At 47.8% G+C, this 16,449-nt stretch overlaps 1 protein-coding gene across 1 annotated transcript in view; it reads left to right on the top strand.

Moving 5' to 3' along the window:
- The window catches only part of grm8b (glutamate receptor, metabotropic 8b), a 52,015-nt gene extending 36,308 nt beyond the window's left edge, over positions 1-15,707 (top strand). The window contains exons 6-9 of the mRNA XM_028430975.1: positions 4,345-4,484; positions 4,566-5,501; positions 14,903-15,149; positions 15,371-15,707. Coding sequence (XP_028286776.1) covers positions 4,345-4,484; positions 4,566-5,501; positions 14,903-15,149; positions 15,371-15,420 — 1,373 coding nt within the window. The 3' untranslated portion in view covers positions 15,421-15,707. The remainder of the gene's footprint in view (positions 1-4,344; positions 4,485-4,565; positions 5,502-14,902; positions 15,150-15,370) is intronic.
- Positions 15,708-16,449: the final 742 nt, after the last annotated feature.

A 16,449-nucleotide genomic window follows, 5' to 3' on the forward strand; every position in this document is an offset into this window, starting at 1 on the left:
AAAAATTCTGAGATTATTCTCGGAATACCACCCCCCATTTACCCCATTTGTGAGTAGAATCTGAATTAAGGCAATCAGAAGGTATGAATAAAAAAGCCTCATTCCCTCTCCTCTCTGCTGTGTTTGCCTTCCACTCCATGTTAATCCTCCTGTAAATGTAAAGCTCCACACAGCAGATCTTCTCTTACACTCCCCACAGGATTCATCGACCTCCTACCTGCAGTCGGATTTAAATAATTTTTACATCTACGTTCTCGGCACAGAGACGGGAAACAGAGGGAGCAGATTTGAGATGTTTTTTTTTTGTGGCGCTCCCTTCTGCTGGATGTGACGAGCCGCTGGTGGATTTTTCCGAGACATTAAACATTAAATCAGCGGCGGATTTCACCCACAGGGCCGAAACTGTAGCTCTGTTTTTATACTGACAGGCAAGTTTTTAAATATTTAACTATGTGATGAGAACAGAAACTGGAAACAAAAAGGCCATCAATGACTCCCCCACATGGCCAACAGAGGAACTGCAGTTTGTAGCACTTTCACATTAAGATCCCAGGTAATCTTGTAAAGGAAGCCAGAAACACGTTTCTGTAAACTGGGCAGATTTATTGGCCCACAGTTAAAGTAACAGAACACTTTTAATAGCATGAATAAAAACCTAAAGACAGGAGCCAGTTATCTGTGGGTTTACTTCACACTCCCTACTATAAAAAGAGATGGACCTTCTGGAATCTGGCCAGCAGAGACAGATGCAAAGAAACCAAAGGAAGCAGACAGGTGCAGTTATTTGGCAGACATTCACTGAAAGCACTTTATAAATGGATAAAAAGGATGATAAACTTTGAATAGAGGAGCCAGGAATAAACATGTCAGTAAGCAGCTGGAGACAACAGCATCATCTGAAAGAGTCCACAGCTCCCTCTTCACTGAATGCATGATGTCTGATGCTTGTTGGGGACTGCTTCATGTTGAGGAGGAAGAGGAGTCTCTGTGCAGAGCTGCTGGTACCGGGCAGGGACAGCTGCTGGAGTCTCTGTCTGCAGCGTCCACAAACATTTGACAGGACAGCTTTGGTCCACACATGGACAGAGGAGAGCTGGATCCAGACTCCATGATCCCCGACAGAAACAGGAAGAGACAGACGCAGCACAGACTGAGAGCCACAGACACAGAGTCTGATACTGACACAGTTTTTCAGTTTACTCTCACTTTAAAGACTCTGACGAGCTGTTTGCAGCATTCTGGGACCTTGGCCCGTGTTTCTCTCTAATCTGCTGGTTAAACTGGTCATCCTCAGCACTGAAGTGATGCCGGTGCAGCATGTGGCTCATGTGTGGTTTGTGCCTGATTGAGCTCCCTCTTATAAAGGACCCCCCCCACACACACACACACACACACCCACCCACGTCACGCTGTGTTTGAGGCTTTCCTGTGTGAATCTGCGAGCAGCATGCTCTGCTGACCCTTCACATACATCAAACGCTGACACAAATCAAACTTGAGCTGCTTCACTGTTTTTTTATGCTTCACTAGTCTTGAACATGGAGCAGCGGGGTTACCCATAATTCCATGTATGAAATGCAGCGAATCCAGGGCGAGGCGATGCTCTGTGGTGGCGGCAGGCAGCGGCGGCCAGAGGGTCTAATCGCCAACTCAGCCGTGTGCTCCTCGACCGTGTGCTTATTTTTAGAGGAGCGTCAGGAGGCTAATCGAGACACTTTCGCTAATGTTAGTGCTCACCGTGATGAAGCCATCTGCACGAGGCCTTTGTAGTAAAGTCCAGTTTGAACAGAGCGAGGGAGAGTAGTGGGGGGGGGGGGGTGAGGTGGCTCCCCCTGATTCCTTTGGACAGGGGATGCTCAGTAGGAGGCGATAAAAGCTTGTTGTTGCTGTGTTTTTAGGGGGATGCAGCGTGACTGACCCCGTGGAGCTGCAGAAAGCCTGTACAGTCACATCAGTGGGAGGGGGGGGGCAGATACTGTAGGTGAGTGAAGTGATGAATATGTGAGGAGCTCGTCTCCTACTGTGACTTCACTTCTTATATTCAGCTTTTTAAAAACTGCTGAACAAAGCAGGAAACGACTGGCGGGAGCTCAGCTGTGTGTTCAATAAATACTGATGCTAATATGTAGCAAACTGCAGTGAGAAATAACTGCTAACAGCTGTTTAGCTTTGCATTAGCATTGAAAGCATGATGAAAACTGATTTTTACTCCATGAACTTTACCCTTTTGTGCCCCACTTCACAGCACACAAACTCTGACCCACTTCTATGTGACGCCATTAGCTTACCACAACGTTACGTCCTCCTTCCTTAAATACAAACATCTAAAACAAAAAAACATCTGATCACAGAAAACCTTATTCTGCTGCAGTCATTAGTTCAGACCTGATCCTCCATTAATCCTCCTGTTCGACCTGAACGGCTCCGACACAAGCAGCTCTCCTTCAGCTTCCTGTCAGGGAGCCGAGCGCGGCGGGATCTCGGGTTGTTATCGAACGGTCCGAGCTGCAGCCTGACAGCTCGTCCGTTCAGCTGTGTGATGATGCTCACGCTCTCTGCTCGTTTTTCTGCATCCCTGCATGCGTTCCCTGCTCTTTGTGCTACCTCTGCTCCTCGTTCAGCCGTGAAGATGTTTGGATGATGTGATCGTTTATACCTAATTTCCTTTTTTACATATTCACATTCACATGTTATTACCGCAGAGCCACAGATTGCACCATGGCTCCCCCACACTGAAGGAAAACTGTCACCTGTGACCTGACTTGTGCAGGTAAGTCAGTAACCCTTTGCTCTCCTGGAGGTCGTTCTTCACCAGAAGAGACTGTTGCTGCATCCTGTGTCATGTTGCCAGGAAGAAGGTTGCGGTTCCTTCCTGCTTAGGGTGATGCCCTTACACCCTGACCCCGGGATACGTGGAGACACATTAGAAAAATAAAGTCATGACCACACCTCTTTATTTTGAAAGCGGAGTTTCCAGAAGTGTTTTTTTAACCATCTAAACTTTAGCTTTAAGGACAAACTGATTATCTTTTTTTGGTTTTATTTCACACACACTCTGGTTTAATGTCCTGGCGCTGTGCACCTGTGTAGTTGGACCCACGTGTGGTGCAGATGCTGATGCAGTTTAAATCTTTCATGTAAGCTCAGTGTGTTGTGCGGAGCAGATTGTTTGCTCGTGGCTTTTGTTTAGTGACAAAGCTGCAGCATGTGTCAGTGTGGACTCATCACGGTGACCATGTTTGGAAATAATGTGAAGCATTGATTTCAACACAGATTCTCTGAGCTGAGGGTGAGGAGGAGGTGGGGGAGGAGGGGGAGGAGGAGGAGGAGGGGGGTTTGGGTTTTTACATCCTGAGGCGAGCTGTGGTGATTCATCTCCACGCTGATATGATTTGTGCTGTTATTCATGCTGAAGAAGGAAATCGGGGCAGGATAGAATCAAACGGGCGCCCACTCACTTCATTATGAATCTGTTTTCAGTTTTTTGTTGTTGTCGTTCTGCTCTTTAGCTCCAATCTGCTGCTCTTCCTCACGGCTTCAGCAGATTCAAACTAACGTGCCGAAAGTTCAAGACTCTGTCCCCGATGTTAAATCTGCCCCGAGGCTCAGAGATACAGCTCCACTGTACGCCGACAACATAGTGCTGCAGTGGGTCTGTTCAGGAGTGCAGACGGACTAACGGAGCCTCAGAATGTTCTGTGTGAGGTTCAAACATTTATTCATCATTCATTTAAGTTACACAACGAGCTGTGGTGTACCCACATAGGTCCCACACTTTTAATCTGTTGTTGTTGTTGCTGGAAGTGTCCTTCAGAAGATGGTCATAATGTGATAGACATGGTCAACAACAATACACAGGCAGGCTGTTGTCAGGGGGTCCAAAGTGTGTGTTCCTCACACCCTCACACCCTCGCAGCAGCAGCAGCAGCAGCAGCAGCCTGACCGGCTGATACAAGGCAGCATGGATCATGTTGTTTAAAGTCTGAACATGGCAGCAGAAATGGAGCCTCATCAGACCAGGGAGCGTGTTTTTCTTCTTCTATTGTCCAATGTTGGTGAGTCTGAGTGAATTGTAGCCTCTGTTTGTTGTTCCTTCCTGACAGGAGTCACACCTGGTCTCCCCTTCTGCTGCTGTAGACCATCTGCTTCCAGGGTGTTGTGCGTTCAGAGGTCTGGTTAAAATCAGTGTTATCTGAGTTCCTTTCCGGTCTGACCGTTCTCCTGCTGCTGTCTGGATATTTTCTGTGTTTCAGACCTCTTTAAACACTACAGACGGTTGTGTGAAAGTCCCTGAAACACTGAGACCAACAACCTTCCTCATTGCTCTGTATTTTTCTTTTTCAGGAAGTGCTGGAACCCCGGTCATCTTCAATGAAAATGGCGACGCTCCCGGGCGCTACGACATCTTCCAGTATCAGATCAACAACAGGTCGACAGCAGAGTACAAGGTCATTGGACACTGGACCAATCAGCTGCACCTAAACGTAAGGACCACTGACCTGTGACCAGTGCTAGCTGTGTTTTCATAAAACCTGAACTGTTTGCTGATTGTTTCCTCCCCACAGATGGAGGCCCTGCAGTGGACCACCGGGGACTCCTCCCTGCCGGCCTCGGTGTGCAGCCTGCCCTGCCGCACAGGTGAGAGGAAGAAGGTGGTGAAGGGCGTCCCGTGCTGCTGGCACTGTGAGCGCTGCGAGGGATACCACTTCCAGGCCAGCGAGTTCACCTGTGACCTCTGTCCTTATGAGAAGAGACCCAACCAGAACCGCACCAGCTGCCAGCCCATCCCCATCATCAAGCTGGAGTGGCACTCACCGTGGGCGCTGGTGCCCGTCTTCATCTCCGTCCTGGGGATCATTGCCACCACCTTTGTCATTGTCACCTTCGTCCGCTACAACGACACGCCCATCGTGCGCGCCTCTGGCCGGGAGATGAGCTACGTTCTGCTGACGGGCATCTTTCTGTGTTACATCATAACTTTCCCCATGATCGCCGCACCTGACGTTGTGGTCTGCTCCTTCCGCCGCATCTTCCTGGGCCTCGGCATGTGCTTCAGCTACGCCGCGCTGCTCACCAAGACCAACCGCATCCACCGCATCTTTGAGCAGGGCAAGAAGGCGGTGACGGCGCCGCGCTTCATCTCCCCAGCCTCCCAGCTGGTTATCACCTTCTCACTCATCTCGGTCCAGCTGCTGGGCGTCCTGGTGTGGTTCGCCGCCGACCCGCCACACACCTTTGTGGACTACGGTGAGCAGCGCACGCAGGATCCCGAGAATGCTCGCGGCGTACTCAAGTGTGACATCTCTGACCTGTCGCTGATCTGCTCCCTGGGATACAGCATCCTCCTGATGGTCACATGCACTGTTTATGCCATTAAGACGCGCGGCGTTCCAGAGACCTTCAACGAGGCCAAACCCATTGGATTTACTATGTACACGACCTGTATCATCTGGCTCGCCTTCATCCCCATCTTCTTCGGCACGGCGCAGTCGGAAGAGCGGGTTAGTGCCCTTTCATGATAAATAATTCACTGTCATGTTTAATGTATTGTTTCTGCAATGTTTATAAATGGAAACACTGTCAGCAGCATCTACACGTGTGTGACACCTTATAGAAATATGCGGATAGTAATGATGCACTCTCAAACCACGCACTTAGTAATCTATTACTTTGATTTCTTAATATCCTTTATTTTTTTGCAGTGTTTGCATGCACAAAGTAACTATCCACTCGTTTGGCCAGATGAAGCTGAACTAGAGCTCTGTGCTCACAGAGATCATGTGGTCTTCATGTGGAGACAGAAAGGAGAGGCTAGAACCCGAAGAACACGCTTCATACAGTCAGACATGGTGGTGGCAGTATGATGCTGTGAGGAGGATTCAGTCAATCTGGAACTGTGGATCCTGTCAGGGTGGAAGAATCATGAAACAAAGCAGCCTAAAGTTCACACATTTTGTTTTTTTTTTTATGCTGTGGCATCTTAATCAAACACCGCTCATTGGTAATGAACACTTAGGTAGCTTAGGACTCTGTGTGCAAACCAGAATCCACATTCAGTCCTGATCAGATGGACTGATTGATGTTTGGTTTGTTTCTGATCACCACAGACACAGCCCGGCTGCATCGCAGCCTCTCAACACTAAACTAATTAGAGCGGAATTAAATTCAGATCATTCACACGACAGGTTTTGGGTTTTTGAGTTTGCTGTTAGCGAGCCTGCCAGATGGAGGATTCTGCTCATTATCATGTCTGTGGAGATCTGGAGGACAGGTGGAGCGATTCTCTGAGACTTCCTCTAAATATAGTTCATCAGTCTGTTTCTGATGCTGCTACTGTTTTAGGTGCAGAACCTCAGTGTTATATAGATACTAATACACAGACTTTCTGCATGCATAAGTAGTCCTGAAAGGCCACCAGATGAGGCTTATCAGCTGAATATAGTCCAAGGTCCACTATGAGGCAGAGTGCTCTATGAACAGAAGAGAAAATCTGCCCTGTGAATCCAACAGGAGTATTCAGGAGTAGGTTAAAGGAGAGGTCTGTAGTTCTTACATAGCTCTAAAACAGTGAAGCAGCTTTTGTAATTATAAATTATTGCCTCTAAATGAGTATTTCTAAATCCAATCATGGCCTGTGGAGTGGATCCACTACTCCACCAGTGAGCAAAAGGAACTGGAGGAGGAGCCTATAGCTAGCATGCTAGCTTTAATAACTTCATCCAGCCATTCAGCCTATCCCAGCCAATCACTGTAGAGATGGACGACATGACAGCTTCACAAAAGTCAGACCAAAATTTCTGGATCACCCCCTGGTGGCTGGCTGCAGTGTAGGTCACAAACCCCACCTCCTCCATGTAAAAGTTAGGGTAGGAGAATTCATTCTGATGCACTTTTTGTTAAATTAGTGTAACTTCTCATTACAATAAGAGCAACCAATTAGTTCGGCAGTTTCGCATTAAAACGAAGAATATGAATCATCTGTGGAAGCTATAAAATGCTAAAAACATCAGCCAATCCTCCGGGTGGACCCTGCGCGGAGTATTGGCGGAGTATTGGCGGAGTATTGGCTTATACAAAAATGATGAAGCTAAGTGTTGACAAAGGGCAGCCCTGCAGCCGTGGGCTTTATGGATCTTCGCAAAAGTATAAACCAGGCTTAACGGTAGGGTAGGAGATTTTAAAAACAAAGTGAGAGTCAGAAAGATTTCTAAAGTAAACACACGCCCCTTTCTCTCGGAGCTCACCCCGAAGCCACACCTCCAATCACATGGACGCACATTACCTGAAGACGAGCTGCGGTCTGTGACTTCGTTGAGCTCCGAGAGAAAGGGGTGTGTGTTTCCTGGTGTTTGGGGCATGTCTAACATGCAGGACGTCCCGGGGCGGACACCTCAGTATCATCCCAGAGGTCTGACCCTTTCCACAGTGATGGATGGATGGAAGACACCTGTTCACAACGAGCTTCATGTTTCCTTCTTTCTGCACTGTCACTCTCTTCCTGCTCTACGCGCATCAGAGAAGTACATGCATGATGGTCGAAGTCACGGGCCGCAGCTCGTCTTCAGGTAATGTGCGTCCATGTGATTGTAGACGTCCAAAGAACAGTTCTCCATCACATGACCATGAAGGTCTGTTTGGTAATGCATCCGTGTTCCTGTGGTCATCAGGACATTTGGCAGGTTTAACACAGGATCAGTGTCGCTGCTGAGTGAGTTTTTCAGATCCTCCTGGTCTTATGATCAGGATTAGAGAAATGATCCTGCCAGGTGCTTCTTGTCCATGAAGCCACAGTTGTTCGTGTTGGTTTTAAAGTTGTGAAGGTGTTACTGGAGGAATTTTGTGGAGGTTTTCTCGGGTGGAATTTTCAATAGTTTGGTCGGCAGCTTAAAGGGTTTAAGTAGTGTTTTCATTTTCTGCAACAGTGCCCCTTCATTCCATGAGATTAATGTTCCTAGTCCCAGACAGGTGTTTGACTCTGGAACTTTGTAGATAAAATATTTACATAACAAAACATTTTCTCATTCTGAAAAACACTGGTGTGTGGAAGATTTTACTGCCACTGCTTTAGTAGGGAAATCTGTAATAACGTCAATACCTCAGACCCCTGTGATAAAGCTTGATGATAGGTTTATTTTGTAGTTTACTGGTTTTGTGCAGGCTCCTGGCTGCTTTCCATCAGATGTACGTTTCTCTGATGCTGCTGTGAGTCGTTACTCTGCAGCACATGCATCAGTTTGTTTTTAGAAACGAAACTGCCAAACAATTGTGTGTGTCTGTAAGAGATGATGAAGAGCAGCGACACCACTGGGGGATCTTTACCACAGAGGAAACAGACCAGATGAAGAGTTATCGCTGCTACAAAGCTCTGGTCCAGGGTCTGGTCCTGAGCTGCTGGTTGAAACATGCCAAACTTACTGCCAGCAATGTGAACCGAACTCCTGATCCGCTTGTAGAAGGACTGAATGGCCTGTAGTTAAAGGTCCAGTACCCCAGACTGCTGAAGCACCCGCCACAGGATACCCCGAGGCACACAGGAAAATGCTTTCTCCAGATCCATAAAGCCCACGGCTGCAGGGCTGCTCTTTGTCAACACTTAGCTTCATCATTTTTGTATAAGCAGGATTGTCCGGTGCAGCCAAAGAGCAAATGTAGTCTGGTTTAGTAGCCCCAGGATTCTGTCTCTGTCTTTGCAGATGACGTGGTCCTACAGGCTCTGCTCCGGTCTGTAGTGGTGAAGGGAGAGCCGAGCCAAAAAGTGAGGCTCTTTAGCCTTAGCTATGGCCATAGCAGTGGAGTTTCCTCTGCTGGGTCAGGTGGAGCTTGCTTGGAGGAGGAGGAGGTGGTTTTGGCATCTGGTTAGGATGCTACCAGGAAGCTTCCCTGGTCTTTGGGGCATATCTAACATGGAGGACGTCCCAGGGCGGACACCTCAGTATCATCCCATAGGTCTGACCCTTTCCACGATGATGGAGGGATGGAAAAAACCTGTTCACAACGAGCTTCATGCTTCCTTCTTTCTGCACTTCACTTCATCTCTTTAACAAGCAGACTCTGGCGCTGCCACGATGGCGATGGCCATAGCCTCATGTAAGAAGATGATTATAATTTATGGTTCCCAGGAGTCTTATTTGGTTTCTCTGTTTTGGCGTTTGAAAACTGTTTCCACTCAGACTCAGACTGAGGTGCAGGTGAAGTCCTCTCTGCCCCGAGCTGCCACTCCTCTGCTCCTCCTCTCTGTCATGATCTATGAGTCTCCATTAAAGGGCCTTATTAAACACCGCTCCGGACCACAGCGTGTATCGATCTCCGCTCATGCTGCTCGTCCTCATTTGTACTCGAAGTTTTCAGTAGGTTGTACTCCCACAGCCGGAGGACCTACCAGTCGATGAAGATGGCGGCATCCTGCTCAGTATTTAACTCATCACACGCTCGTCTCTCGCCGTGCTGTCTGCCGCTCGCCACGTTGCGTGTCAGCGTCGGTATCTATTTGCAGAGTGAGAAATCAGTGTGTGGGTGCAGACTCTTCTGTTAAAGGATCACTCCTGGACTGAGGGTCTAATTAGCTTACATGTTCCACTCTGCTCGGAGGGTGGAAGTGGAAGTCGAATTTTTTTGTGGAGTGAGGCAGATGTGTTTCAGCTAAATAATTAACATGTTATCATGTAAAGTACAATTTAACTGTCAGTTAGAGGCCTCGTTAGGAACCTTCTTTATGCAGTAATGTCTTTACAGTGCGGCCGTCCTCATGTATTCATACATCATATGTAAAATCAAACACTGTATGTGTTTAATGACAGAGGTTATCTTTATTTGAGGCAGTAGGCGAGGCTCCCTCATCTAACATGCTCAGTGCGTCTGTGCAGCTTATTGATTATCACATATCTCAAAGTGATTAATTTTGATTTATTATGTGGGCTGTAACGATTCACCAAAATTAGATTTTTCACATTAATTATTACCACAGATGTCAAAGGAAAGGGTGGCGGAGCATTTATCAAGCTGTATGAAAAAAACATAAATAAATAAAAAAACATTTTAATGATCACAGCAATCAGAACACAGGCTGCTGCTCTGCACCCAAAGACTTTGTTGGCTTTTGGTTAATCTAGTGTTGAAATGATGAATCTGCTAATCAGATTATACATTTGAAAATTGAAACTTATTCTGGGGCTGGGAGTCGCTCGATGGTCCTGGTCATGGATTACTGGACCCGGTCTTTACCTGCACTTTGTTCCTGGAAGGGGCGTGGGATTATCCATCTACCTTCACCCGTGACCGGAAGAATGAGATCACAAATACAAGCACCTGAAATGAGTTTCCTTCACATGGCAGCTGGTCTTTAGAGACAGGGTGAGCAGCTTGGTGTTCGGACATCTTGTGCTTGGTGGGGAAGCGGGAGTAGGGACCCGGAGCTGACCCAGGTCACACTGGAGGGATTGTATCTGTCAACTGGCCTGGAAACATCTCAGTATGAGCTGGAGGAGGCAGCCAGAGGGAGGTCTGGGCCTTCCTGTTTAGGCTGCTGCCCCCCTTGGTCTGATCTCTGATAGGCAGCAGAAAGTAAACAGATGGATATGCGACGTTCATTCCTTCAGTGTGCTTCCTCTTTAAAAGTTTGATGGTGATACAGATGCAGATACAGTGAAATGCTCTCAGACGTCCGGTTGTTTTTATGTTTTGATATGTATGTTGTTGTTTTCTGATCGCAGAAGCAAGATGGTTTACTCTTTAGCTCCTTCCATCATCACCTACGCTTAGTTCAGCTCTACAGCATGAAAACACATCCAAGCTAATCCTGCTTTTCTGATGTACAGTGTTAGACTGAAAGGTGAGACGATGAGGACTGTTCCACCTCTCTGAAAAGTCTGAGCGAGGCACCGACAGAATGCTGCCACATGTGCATGCGGTTGCTGGTTGATAGACATTTGACATATCACACAGCCCTGATCTGACAGAGAGCTGAGGCAGAATAGAAACACGGGGGACCTGAACGCACCACCTGATCTCCTCGGTCAGCCTGTGAATCTGGAGCACGCTCACTAGCTGACATTTACAGTAGCAGCAGCTGCCAGCTGTGTGCTGGCCACACGCCAGCCTCATAGAGAAGCCAGAGAATGACTAATAAGCACATCAGAGGGGCCGGGCCCTGAATACAGCGCAGCCGGTCCCCGGGAGGCTTCCCCGTTCAGAGGCAGGTAGGCAGGGAGGATTCAGAGCTGCGCTGCCTCCATGCATAAAGAAGCAGGCTTTCACACTCTGCTGAAGGATCCAAGAGACGATTAACATGCTGCCTCTGCCCACAGCAGCTCCTCAGGGGACTCCGGCTCCTCTGACCTCAACTTAGGAACTGCTTTATCTTATTAATATGCTAACAGTGCTATTATTAGCGCTATTATAAGTGTCTACAACTGCTTCACTCTGCCTGCAGATATAAAAATCACAGAAACGGCCTCCGCTGCTCTCTGACCGATGTTGTAGAGCTCACAGGAAGTGACGGCTACACTTTAAAACAACCACAGAGTTTGAACCGTGTCCAGCCTGGAAACATTGCTTTGAAGCGTCTGAACCGAGACAGCTGTGGTGAGATTCAACTTTGATGTGGTCATGTGACTGCAGTTTGAGCTTGTTGCAGTTGACAGGGTGATGGAAGCATCACTGTATGCTCTCCATTCATGGCGTCCAGCACGGCAACAATTACAGAAGAAGAAGAAGAAGAAAGCAATCAGCGGAGACATCAGCTGAGCTGGAGTAGCCTTTCTAAACTCCACAGTCTGCAGTTCCTGTAGTGGCCACTGGAGGCTGCTCTGAAAGCCAGCGTTTTTGAGCATTTCTTTGGCTGAATTTCTCAAATGACAAACATGCCCACAGCCCGTCATAATCTGGTGTCATATCAAAAGCACACAAATGGCCATAACTGGAGGTGGAGGGGTAGATGGCGCCCCCTGTGGTACCAGGGAACAGCCCATTTCACTTTCATTGTTTCTTGTGATACAGTTGATGGATTAAAATTGTTTGATTTGGGTGTAAAGTATAGAGTGTGAATAAAAAGATTCGGAGGCTCCAGCCGCCACCATCTTGGTAATGCCTGAGCCAGCCTGGTGTCTGCTTGGAGCGTGAATGGAGCTGAAGTACGTGGAATTGGATGCTGCTACAAACATCTCATTTTTGAACCCTCCCTTAAGTGGACACATGAGGAACTGCAGTTTTTTCTTGACTACCATAATGAGGAGTCCTGCCCTGAACAACATATTTACATAAGACCACAGGGAGGCGCCAGATATATCAACATAGGTTGTTTTGATTGGTTGTTTTGAGAATGTATCAAAACTGTCAACAGCCAATCAATCAGTGAACACCGATGCTATTGAACACACCAGCCTGTTTATTAAATGTGGCACACTTCACAACCTTTAATCAAACCCTGTGTGTTGGTTTTAAATACCAAATAAAGGCTGTGAGGGGGGCGTAGCAGCGGCGCCTCCAGTGTGACCAGGTGTGGAGAACGACACCGGGATGCTGCTACAGACAGTATGACGTGATGTCAGAGAGAAAGTCAGTGAGACTGGGAATAAGACGGCGATGTCTGCAGCTCTTCTAACAGGCAAAGAGCAGGCAGACATGGTGACATTAAAGCTGCAGGAACATCCACATTCTTTGCCTCCTAACTGGAACTGCCTGTAACAGGATATTGCACTGAGGTACTCCACACACCAGCTGAAGATATCAAACTTACATAAGTCCTGCCTGCTCCAGGTACAGCATGTTCTCCTGAGAGAACAGCACTGAGTTTAGAAGGGGCGTAAACGGCAGCGTCATGTTTATTCATGAACACCGGGACTCAATTAAAGTCTCCCAAACTAATGAGCGTGAAGCGGATCTCGTTCAATAATCAAATGTTTGATGAGCTGATGCTGCTGATGCTCATATCAAAGAGCTGCTGCTCTAGTTCGGCTTCAGCTGCAGTCTGAGCTTTCAGCCCGTGGAGCTTTGATCAGGCTGACAGCTGGACGTCTTCTATCAGACGACCCAACCTCCAGTCCACCTTAAATCTCCTTATCAAAGACTCTTCTACTCCTGTTAACCTTAATATGGCCAAAGAGCAGGGTTGTCCAATAACCGGAAGGTCGGCGGTTCAACCCCAGCTCCTCCCTAGTCATTGTTGTGTGTCCTTGGGCAAGGCACTTTACCCGCATTACCTCCAGTGCACTCACTGGTGTATGAATGCGTATGAATGAATCGGCGGTGGTCGGAGAGGCCGTAGGCGCACCTTGGCAGCCACGTCTCCGTCAGTCTCCCCCTGGGGAGCTGTGGCTACCACTGGTAGCTCACCACTGCACCAGCTTGCCACTGTGTGAATGTGGTGTGAAAGAATAATGCATCTCAATGTAAGTGCTTTGAGTGCCTGCCCAACAGAGCAGAAAAGCGTAATATAAGACCAATGCATTATTATTATTATTATTAGTGGACCCTGGAGGAACTGCAATATTTGGTGCTTCATTTTCAGTGTTCAGTTTTTAGGCTTTAAGCTTTAAGCACAAACTCTTCCATCTTCCATCCAATGGTGAGGATTCCTGCCACTGAAAACACATCTGTGTGTGACCAAGAATGGAAAAAAGAATCCCGTGTTTGTAGATGAGGTTTGACTGTCCTGTGTGGAGCCTGAGGAGGGTGTGTTGATGAAGATTCTCAGTCATCCAGTTCATAATATGTAGAGAAGATTGAAGCAAGGCATCTGGACTTGCAGAGTTTTCTTGAAAATAGGGCCTGTCCACTTGCCTGTTCATGCCAGTGTCCCACAGCTAGCTGCACTGCACCTTGAGGGTGTCCTCAGTGAATGCATGGAGTAAAGTTAAGTCATTTAAGGCTGCAGCTCATTCTCAGGAAAAAACACACAACGTCATGATCATAGTGCCTGACATCATCCAAACATGTCAGAACTGAAATGAAAGAAGCCATGCTGCTAATGGCTGCTGATTGGTCAGCTCTATAGCAGCCAGAGTCCTCACATATATATCTCTATAGGGGCTCTGCTGTGGATGGTTGGATGATCTGGGTTGGAAAAGGTTCGATATAAACATGGAACTATATGTAGAGTCTTTACCACCTTATATAAAAACATCCTGAATATTCTCCTTGAACGTCACATCTGTGGATGAACCTGATGACACTCACTTATGTTTCTGAGGATTCATCCGTTCATCAGTGGTTGTTTGTTCAGATTCTTACGGAGAAAGATGAAATCTTTCCATCTTGTGTAATGATGTAAGAAGCCAGCCGGCTCTGACCTTCACACTGTTTGTCTTGAAGACGCCTCATCACTCATCGTGCAGCTTGTGTTTTCTCTTAGGCCCACAAATGGCTTTATGCTCCGCTGTCTGTCGTACATTTTCATAATGAGTCCTTGATGCGTCGCTGGAATCACCACGTTGTTTTTTTGAAAGGAACTCGCCATCTGTCGCCATGTTTCCTTCTCCTCCTCCTCTTCGGTCTTGGTGGCTGAACACAGCCCCTGCAGAGGAATCCCCCACTGCCAGTTTGACACTCAGAGTCAGAGGGGCCATTAACCCCGGGTTACTTCTTGATGCGGTTGCCGTGGCAACACGGTTGGACTGCGTGTTGCGCACAGGGGGCACAGGTGTGTTGTGACAGATGCTGTGGGGCAGGTAGAGGAAACAGAGGTTTATGCTGCCTGGTTAAGTCCTGGAAAGAGTGTGTGTGTGTGTGTGTGTCATAGCTCAGTTGATGTTATTTTCCTGCTTCAGGAGAGCGAGGTTTTTCAGCATCAATGGTGAGCGTGTCCAGATGCTTCCTTTCACCCTCACTGTCCTCTGCTGTGTGTGTGTAGTGTCTACTCGCTGCTCCTCATCCTCACCTGACCAGCGGCTACTTCTTCTCTCCACAGATGTACATCCAGACGGCCACGCTCACCGTCTCCCTCAGCCTCAGCGCCTCCGTCTCTCTGGGCATGCTCTACATGCCAAAGGTCTACATCATCATCTTTCACCCTGAGCAGAATGTGCCCAAGCGCAAACGCAGCTTCAAGGCCATTGTCACCGCCGCCACCATGACGAGCAAGCTGTCGCAGCTGGCAGCCGAGCGGCCCAACGGTGAGGTGAAGACGGAGCTGTGTGAGGGCGTGGAGGCCAGCGGTGAGTGGGGCACACGATCATTGTTATAAACCCCACAAACTAAAGAGTTAAAATGCTCCTCATATAAGATCTGTTCAGATGTTTTGTTCTCACTTTTTGTACAATGAGTGGAGGCGGAGCTAGTCGTCCATCTTTATTTACAGTCTCTGCACCTGACTTGCACCATGTAGCTGTGTTAGCTGTGATACTTCATCATCCTGCTGTTTCCTTTCTCTCCTCAGTGCCGCCGACAAAAACCACGTATGTCAGCTACACCAACCACGCCATGTGAAGGCGCTGTGGCTCCGACCCGAGGACGGACCCCCGGAGCGTTGATCTGTCAGAGGTGATGTCACAGAAGAGGCGCTGTGAACGCGCTGACGTCTGGTTCTGTTTACAGACTGCTGCGGTGCACACAAACATTCAAGAGGCTGCGAGGGGGCGGGAGCTCGGTCACCTGACGGACTAAAGACTAAAAAGAAATACAAAAATATAACTTGTGGGGACCAACTGTATTTGTCGTGATTCTACTTGTGCGTTGTGGTTGTGATTCTGGTTCCTGTCTCATGTCGTCTGTTTGTCGACCTGCATTATGAGATGAGTCCGTGGCTGTGTCTGGCTGGCTGAGCGCTGGCTTCAGGTGGTGAAATGTCTACACGCCATGGTTGAATTGAAGCATGCCCTTTTTTGATACAAAGGATCTATTTATAATAAAGGAATGTTTCACAAAGCCGGTGGCATGGTGCGGTCTGATTGACGGGCGAGATGGTCTGAATGAGAATAAAAGGAAGAATAGGAAGTGGTCGTGGGTGTCTGGGCTGGGTGTCTTCTCTCTCTTTCGCCCCCCCTCAGTCTCCAGTCGTCCTGTCCGTGGACACAGAAAGTGCTGACGCCGCGCTGATGATGAGTCCTCAGAGCCAGACTGTGCTGACACTCTGTATGTCTAATTCTTCACCTTTTTTTTAACCCACCTGAACATTGGACATTTTTCACTCACATGTTCCCTGAAAGTCCTGAAAACAGCACAATGGCTCCTAGCAGAGAGAACTCAAGCAATCCTGCTCAAGGTTAGTACCCCTCCTTTCTTATATCAGACAAACGCAACCTCAGATGATACTCGGATAGTTTGAAGAAGCACTCAGGAAGATGGATCGTTCAGGATATTTAAGTATTTGCATGTTACAGCCGCTACAAACTAGGTTTCTGCTCCTGTTTCTGCAGGTCAGCCGCATATCTGCTGGTCTCAGGTGAGTCAGTCCTGGCTTCCCAGCTGCTTTGTTTCTTGAAGAATTTTCTTATTGTCAAAAGAGAGTTGTTCAAA

The sequence above is a fragment of the Parambassis ranga genome, chromosome 19 (genome assembly GCF_900634625.1).
Source record: "Parambassis ranga chromosome 19, fParRan2.1, whole genome shotgun sequence".
Lineage (NCBI taxonomy): Eukaryota > Metazoa > Chordata > Actinopteri > Ambassidae > Parambassis > Parambassis ranga.